Here is an 8,933-nt window from a genome sequence, read left to right as displayed (position 1 = left end):
CATGATTACGTGTGGCATTGTGTAACAGATCTCTCATCCCAGGAATGCTGTTGTCTTCACAGTGGCACGAGGGAAGTAACCGGTACCTGTTACCCACTGAAGGAGCCGCAGGCCAATCATTTCGGGCACCGGATTGACAGCAGGGAAAAAAAGAGAGGATTATGTCTCTTTTTCGAGAAGCTATGTTTGCAGCATTGAGTAGAAGAAAAGGACAGAATACCTTGATTTGCTTGCTGTGTGGTGCAGGCATTTAGTTCTCTCCGCAGTTACTGGGATTCTCTGAGCTGCATTGGACCTTTTTCTATCCATTTGCATTGTTAATGTTATTTTTAAGTGAATATTTTTTTAAAATTATCACTCCTGGTCTTGAATCTTTTTTGATAACATTTAAAGATTTAGAAGAATAACCCGCTGCATTCAAAAACAATGTTTGATGCTTCTGGAAGATGAATTGTAATTGAAAGCTTTCCCCCTCTTTGGATGAATCTGGGGAGCTTAAATTGTAAGAAAGAAGGGGGGAAAAAACACAATGAAAGAGAAGTCCAAAAATGCTGCCCGGACTAGACGGGAGAAAGAAAACAGTGAATTTTATGAACTGGCTAAATTACTGCCCTTGCCCTCCGCTATCACCTCTCAGCTGGATAAAGCCTCAATAATCAGACTCACCACCAGCTATTTAAAAATGAGGGTGGTTTTTCCTGAAGGTAGGTGACTTTACTGAAAATGAATATTTGCCTCCATTCTAATACCTGTCCAGATGATCGTTTACTCTTATGTTAATTTCATCTGGCAGTGTATAATTCCTGAAGGAAGGTGTCCTGTGTTGTCCCTTTTCTCTGCCGTAAATACTTTCACTTCACTTCAGTACATATGGGACATGTTTGGTTGGGACCAGCAGTGCTTTTGTCAACACTTCAAGATACTGAGCTCAGCTGCGTATTCTACTAAAACAAACATGACTTTTTCTTTTCTACTATGTAAGATCTGCATCCCTTGCGAAGCACGTGTATAACAAAAAAGGGCAATCTACCCATATTTTATAGCTATATGAAGGGGAGTTAATATATGGGTAAATATTTACATAAGTCTATGCTAAATCCTAAAGCCTTAGTTCAAGAACTGAACCACAGTTTACAGGTACAACGCTATACAAATAAATAACAAATCCAAACAAACCTTGATTGCATTATGAATGTGGTGTCTCCTGGTCTGAAAGTCATTAGGACGGTTTGGGTGAGGTTAAATGGTCTCCGAAATGTTTAATAGAAGTTCTACCCTCAGTAGAATTGAAAATCCCTGTAACACTATCAAAATAGGGTCCAAGTTTGGGCCTGATCCTATTCCCATTGAAGTCAATGGCAAACTTTACGTTGATATCAATGGAAGAAGGATCTGTCTAGTAAAAACAGGGTTCGGAATTCTTATATACTTTTAAAAGTCTTGCCGTTAACCAAATCTAGGATTTAAAGTTAACGTTGAAAATGTCAAGATCCACTGCCAAGCAAAACAAACACCAGGGAAAGTTAAGAGGGACTATTCATCGGTAAAGAGGGACTATACAAAGTTCCCTTGTATCTTGAATCTATTTCTTTTAATGTGAGAGAAAAATAAGTGCAAAAGCCTGTAAGAATATTTTATGTGGAGTCGCCTGAATGGAGTATCCTGTATGTGGAAGAGAAAACTATGAAACGGGAAATTCTTCCAATCGAATAAATAACATGAATCCCATATACAGCTTGAACAGCTCCCAGGATATTGTGTTTTACAAAGGAAGACTAGCTATTTGATCGAGTCTATGTTTCTATCAGATGATGGGAAAAGTAGGGCAATAGATTAGTCTTTGCATTTTTAAAAGTCTGATTGAAGTAGTGAGTTATTAAATTTATACTTTTAGTATAAATACGTGACGGGTGATATCTATATTTGGATACGGGAAGATTTTAAAAGGTTTTTCTTTCTGTCAGATTGTTTATAACTGCTTTTTTGAAGGGGGCGGGGAGGTGGGAGAACAGCCTTGACAGTAACTTCTAATCTATTGCATCTTGAAGTAATTTCCTTAAACAATAAAATCCATCTCCTAATAACTTGAAAGCAAGCGAGGAGATGAATCAAAGCTGTAGCACCTGAAAGGTAACAAAATAAATGAAACTGCACATTCCTATTGTGGCTGTGATTTGCCGGCTTGCATATCATTAGACGAGGCTGCCTTCTGTTTAAAAAGTGATCGAGTTGTCCTTTATACTGTCAACGCGTACTTTATAAAAACAAAGCTATTGCAAACTCTGATGGCCGTGATGTTCCTAAAAGGATTATTAGCAATGATTTGTCAACTCCTGCAGTCTCAGTAGGCTACCTTTCTGCGTGATTTCGAGCAGGTCTCGTCAATTATTGGTGCCTCTGTAGCTGGTTGTTTGATCAGAAGAAGCATATGGTGTTTCTTGTAGGCTGTGAGTAATCATGGGAAGAGAAGAATAGCTGATCCCAGTCCCTCAGTGCCAAAGCCGAATGTTTGAATGCACTAGGGAATTGTGTGGCAAAGTGCACCAGAGCCAGAGCTGCTGCTGTCCAACACATATGCCAATTTGTGCAGAGAGACCAGGGAGGAGGCTAAATGAGGCTTTTAAGGTAGCAAACCCCTCGGAGCCTAATTAAAGGCAAACTGCAAGTTAAAATTACAATAAGGAAGCAGGGACCGAAGTTCTTTCCAGCGCAGTTCTCGAAGAGCGCGGATATTGTGTGGGAGAGACAGAAACGAGCACACGCCCGTTGCGAGGGCTTGATTGTTGTAGACGGAGCCACAAGGCATATGTTCCCCCCCCCCGCCCCTCTCTATTTGCCCCTCTGTCCGCGTGGGGCAGACACAAAGCCACCGAAACAGCAGCACAAACGCGCGCGTCGTCGTAGCGGTGCTTGTTTCTGCAGCCAGAGCCACGCAGGATATATTGCCCTGCCTGCGCATTTTCTCCTGGCTCTGTGCGAGGGAGCGAGAAGGGCAGGCACGCAGTCACACCCAGGCACTGTGGCACTGAACGCTGCTGGTTTCTGGCGAGATGAATACGGAATCGAGTCTGCTCCTACCTCCAACTCCACGCGTCTCTACGTGTGTTTATGCAGGTGTAGAAGCGGGGCCCTGACTCCGGGTACATCGTTTATGTCCCAATTTATTGATGACCTCGAAACTCACCGGCCCTTGGGCAGAGCGAAGCCACTGGTGAGTTCTGCCAGGCCATCAGTGAGGAGCGGTGGGTCCACCCTTCCCAGCCTGAAAGGGTCCGTCTAAATTCGGAGCGGAGCGGAGGGACTATTTTAGGACATTTTCTATGTTTAGGGGGAAATCTGGGGGTCGCCAGCAAAGACAAGAGTGTGAAATTAACGATGGGATGTGGGTAGAGGGAGGCAAATAAAGTATGTATCAGAAGCAAAGGAGTTCCTGAAGGAGGTGGAAAGGTACAGAGAGGGGGTATATTTAAAGGTGGGAACCTTCTCGTCATATTTTCCCCGGAAAGGGAAAGCATACAAACCTTTGGGAGCGAGACAGGTTACTGACTAACGTCTACGGATAAGAGGCTCAGGAAGATTGCGAAATAACGTGTCATCTCAAGGCTTTCTACGTCACAAACCTATTATTTAAGTGTCTGGTTGGAATAACTTTACCTGTATCTAACTAACAGCTCTTGTGCAACTACTAAAACAATTTCCCTCTTAAAACAATGAATTCAAATCTATCTGGGCCGTGATAATATGTGAACGGAGTAAAGTGGTTAGATGAGGAAAGATATAGATACTATTTGCTCAGGCACAGAGCTGTGCATAGACAGACAAATAGTGTGTGAACGCCTTTCTGGGTATAATTCCTTTTAAACAGCTTTTATATAATCAGTATGCAGAGACATTTTGGATTCATTATTTTAAGAAGGAAATTGTGTTTTACGACTAAAATAAAGGGAGTGGGTGGATGGATAAGGATAGAGTGATCCTGGTGCAGTCTGAAAAATATTTGAAAAATAGGAATAATTGTATATTGAATACAACTCAACATCCCTAATGTAAGAAAGAAAGCGAACGTTCCATTTCAGTAAGCAAAGATTTTTAGATGAATTGTATAATTATCCTCCTTGGTTCATGTTTAAGATCCAAGTGAATTCTTCAGTACCAGTGGAAAAAAAGCTCGGTTAAAATACTTAACATTTCCCATTTTCCCCTTCACAAGTCTGCTGTAAATTAAACCTCTCAAGGGGGAACTCTGTTATAGTTGAAAACAGCGGTTTGGTCAACTTGCATCCTTTTGGTCCAGGGAGTTAAACCTCCATGGAGAAGACAAACAGGAGCTTTCAGTGGCCAGCTAACTTTTGGAAGGCCTGCACTTCTGGTAAATCACTAAGGGGCCGTACCGTGCCATCAATTTTTGAGCATAACTCCATGTTGAATTCAGTAGGGAGTTCTGCTTTTAAAAACAAATCAACGACAAGATATGGCCCTGAAATCGCGATTTACCATTAAAGAGTTGAAACGCCGAGTCTAATACAGCTTCAGAAAATTGTAAGGAGCAAACACCCGCCGTGTGGCAAATAACTCAAAAAATTTCCTTGATTTTTTTCCCCCCTGGTGTATGTAGCTACATATATATTGCGTAGAAAGACAACTAGTAGCTTAACATATTTTGATAAGCCCATGCTAATGTCTCGTTGCGAAAACAGTTTAGGAAAACGATCACGAAAATTGCTATACATTTGTAGATAGCCTATACGGAAAGGCGCTTAAATTCCCAGACTCAAGCAAAGGGCACTGTTTAAATCAAGCTTTGCAGAATAATAATGGCTAGCATTTCAATACTGAAATCCTTACTCTTGTTTTATTTTAGGGGCTAAAAGACTAACCGAAAAAAAATCCGTTTCCCACGTGGATAGGTGATTTAATGCTGTTTTTCTTGCTGCTAGGGGAAATGATTGAGCATTAGGTTTCAGTGTTTATTTTCTTACAGAAGTTTTTCTCATTTAAAAGCCTTTAAGCTGCAGTTTACTCTCCACGCTGCCTGTCTGTGTTTAATTCTAGTTTTGATGTGGACTTAAAATGTGAGGTGCAGAACTAAACTTCTTGCATAACAGTTGCAAAAGCAGATTTATGTGCCAGAAAGCGCATATCAGATCAATGGTGAAATCATATTTTCTTCAGCAACAGCCCCGCTCTTTTGCTAATAAAAATTGGTTTGAAATAAAACTTGGCGGATGCTTTTCAGTATTCATATGTGAAATAGTGACTTGGTACAATCGTGGTCAGGATAGTTACCTGTGGGGGGAGAGGAGGAAATTTTGATTTGGATTATTTTATAATGCCGATCTTCATGAAATTCGAAAATTGTGGCTGCCGTTTTAGTTTGGCATTGCAGAGTCTGGATTACATTGCCTTGTGTGTGTTAGAAGCAAAATGCTGGTATTTTGTTGTGTAGTGAAGCAGCGCCGGCAGCATTTCTCTGTCGTTCCCGTAGCAGTGATGCGTATGTAGGCAATATTTCTTTAGGGAATAAACATGGATATTAACTACATCTTTCAGAGTAGCAGCCGTGTTAGTCTGTATCCGCAAAAAGAACAGGAGGACTTGTGGCACCTTATAGACTAACACATTTATTTGAGCATAAGGTTTTGTGAGCTGCAGCTCACTCCATCCAATGCATCTGATGAAGTGGGTTTTAGCCCACAAAAGCTTATGCTCAAATAAATGTGTTTAGTCTCTAAGGTGCCACAAGTACTCCTTTTTCTTTTAACTAAATCTTTGTTTCAAATGAATGCATTTGGTTTACCGGGCTAATAAATTTTTAGAAATCTTTGGTAATGGCATCCGCAGACACTCTGAAATGAGCAGTAATTTTTTTTTTTAAAAAAAAATACTTTATTTCATTTCATCTGGACCCTCCAAGGAGGAATTGATGCTTCCTCGCAGTCTCAAAGGTCTGGGATTTTATTTACCGTTGATTAGTGGCTGTAGGATTAACTAAGAAATCATCCATGGCAGGGCTATGTGCTAGGAGGTAGCAAAACAGGCCACGGATAGTAAACCAATTAAACGGTTAATAGACTCGGGTTGATTCCCGCATGCAACACCCTGTGCCTTTTTTGTTTCGCAGTGACAAGGGCGGGTGGGGTTTGATCTTTGAGAGTGGAAGAAATGACCCTCTGGTTAGCTGGTCTTCCCCCAAAGAAACTGCAGTAAGAGAGAGAAGAAAGTAACCACCTGCGCGTGGGGCGATCAGGAAGGACGAAAGGTGCTGCTTTAGGAGCGGAGTACGGACGATGGGGTGAGATGCCTGTGCACTCATACAGCTTTGTGAGGGGCTTCACCTGGCCGGCTGCACGGAGGCAACATATGGGGAAAGGCAGGTGCTGCTGCTGCTGCTTACAGGGGTGGGCCACGCACTTTGCTCAGTCCCTGGGCTTCCGGGCCCCTAGCGCAGCCTTCTTCCTCCTCCCTGGTGCCTCTTCGCACACAGGCTTTCGCAGCCATTTGTAGGGTCCCACTGCAAAGACGCTGAGACTCCGTCTGCCAAGCAGCAGACAACTGGGAATACCCTCGAACTAGAGCTTCACTTATAATGGCTGCCTGTGTCATTTCATTCCTCTGGGTACGTGAGTGCGTGTGCCCGTCAGGTTTGCAGAGGGAAACAAATCCGAAGCAAGAACATTAGGTGTCCAAAGAGAACAGCACAAATCGAATTCAGGTGTGCTGTGCTCTCCTCCCTATTAAAATGTTCATTTAATTACATCATATCGCTTTGTTGGGCTTGCTTTGCAGTCCTTCCCCAGGCAAAAATGACCTATTGAGGTCCCTTCCAGTCCTACACTTCTATGAAAAAAGCAATCCTTTTGAGGTCGGGGCGAGTCCATTGATTTTATATATTTTACCGGAGTAAGGACCACAAGATAGATGGGTCCTATTCTGTAGCCTTTACTTAGGCAAAACTCCCTATTTAACTCCATGAGACGTTTGTTGGGTAGGCGGTGCAAGATCTGGTCCAGGGTTGGAGGGGTAGATGGATATATTTTATTCAGTAGACAGTACAGAGCACCAGAATCAAGACCTGACTGAGGCAAAAGCGCCTGCTGATTTCAAGAAAAGTTTTGCCTGACTAAAGATAGCAGAATCGGGGCCCAAGGCTATAAAATAATCTGATGTTATTTCTATTCGAATTGTAATTTTGGTCGTATTTTAAATAGGTTTAACATATCGCTGCTTTATTTATCTGGCTGTAGGCCCCCACACCTCACTAAACATATATTTAGTGCACTTTTTTTTTTTTCATGAGGACGGTTGTGCTGGCATTGCTTAATTTTGTATTCAACGTTATAGACTTCTAGAGGGCAGCCTGGAAATGCATTCCCCACCAAAGGCCAAACACTCTTACAAAGTTTAGTGTAAACGAGGATAAAGTGCATAGCAAAAAGGCGTCTAATTTTTCCGGTAGCGACCAGCACCACTCCTCTGAAAACAAAACTCCTTTCAGGTGTCTGAGAATGGGAACTTTCAAAACTGAAGCATTCACAACCCCTAGTCACATCTTAACCATTGTATTTACTGCACTTCTGAGAGTGATTCCGAACTGGAGCGCGAAGTTTGTTGTTGTTTTGTTTTCTCTCCGCTGAATACGGATTGTCTGACCCAGAGTTTATTGGGGAAATGATTATTTCCAAAGCCAGCAAGTGAAAACAAAGCAGATAAGGACTTGCATCTCCAGCCAGCCCCTCGTCACTACTCCCAAACAAAGGAAGGGGAAGAGGGTAGTGGGTGCTTCAGAGCTGCAGATGCTCAGAGCTTCCCGGCCTAGCAGATCTTCCAGAGCAAAAGAGATGGATGTGCCTTTTGGAATCTCATTCTTCCTTCCCCTCTCCCGGTTTAATTAGTTGATTTTATTTTTTCCTAGATCAAATTAGAAACAATTGGAAGGGATATCTTCTTCCATTCCTTTGCCACCGTTGCCTGGGGGCTTCGCCCTTGGATGGCAAATAAGCGCTCGGGTATGGCAGCCAAAATGCCATTGGGCAGAAACTATCTATCAGCCCAGTTTTGCCCCTGGTTGCTAGCAGTAAGGACTGAATCAATCGAATGGCGGGCATGAATATAGTTAGATCAAAGCTGTTGTTTCTTAAAGCGTTGAGGAAGGAGGTGTCCGTGTGAACTCCAGAGGTCTGGGGGATGGGAATGAAACCTCTTAAAGCCCAGAAAGGTCCCTTATGATTCATCTGATGTGGCTAATACACTGACACCAGGAAAGGCAGAGAAACGTTTTCTGTGGCCTTTAATGTGTGAAAGTTAAATGCATTTCCACAGAGAAGTTATTAAAATAAAGAATGAATCAGCGTCCTCAGTCCCAAATATGGTAGCGTCCTATGATATATGCCTGCAAAGCGCTGAAACTGGTTTAATAGCCGAAGCAACATTCCCGGCTGGCTAGAATGCCTTCTGCTCTCTCCTAAAGATGGACACTTCCTTGTAGCCTAAATTGTTTATATTCTTATAAGAAATAACCTCGAGTGGAGGAGGCTGTTATGTAGGGGATATAATCTATATTTTGTCAAGAGTAGAAAATTCATTCCGAAGGAAAAGCTCGATCAATTTATTTTTGCTGCTTGCAATAACACAGCTGGATGATGCCTTGAGCCCACGCTAGACTGTGGCTCATCATTCATTCGCCAAGAACTGGCTTAAATGGTGCCTGTGGGATTAGGTCAATTTTAGTGGATCTACTTCGCCTCATTTGGTTACTAATTGGTTTCTTGTTTTATAAATCGAAATCTCATTTTCAGGAAATTACAAAGCCCATGCAGCCAGTCCATTGAGGTAATCCACGGGTCAGGGGGTATTTTAATACAATGCATCAGGTATAAAGCAACAGTAAAACTTCGCCTAGATTTTTCAAATGAAATGTGAGCCAGCTAGCGCCT

At 42.3% G+C, this 8,933-nt stretch overlaps 1 protein-coding gene across 1 annotated transcript in view; it reads left to right on the top strand.

Annotated features, from left to right (window-relative positions):
* Positions 1-529: 529 nt before the first annotated feature.
* The window catches only part of SIM1 (SIM bHLH transcription factor 1), a 57,556-nt gene continuing 49,152 nt past the window's right edge, over positions 530-8,933 (top strand). Inside the window, exon 1 of the mRNA XM_077811690.1 lies at positions 530-704. Coding sequence (XP_077667816.1) covers positions 530-704 — 175 coding nt within the window. The remainder of the gene's footprint in view (positions 705-8,933) is intronic.

The sequence above is a fragment of the Eretmochelys imbricata genome, chromosome 3 (genome assembly GCF_965152235.1).
Source record: "Eretmochelys imbricata isolate rEreImb1 chromosome 3, rEreImb1.hap1, whole genome shotgun sequence".
In the NCBI taxonomy this organism is placed as follows: Eukaryota; Metazoa; Chordata; order Testudines; family Cheloniidae; genus Eretmochelys; species Eretmochelys imbricata.
This window is presented reverse-complemented; position numbering and strand designations above follow the sequence as displayed.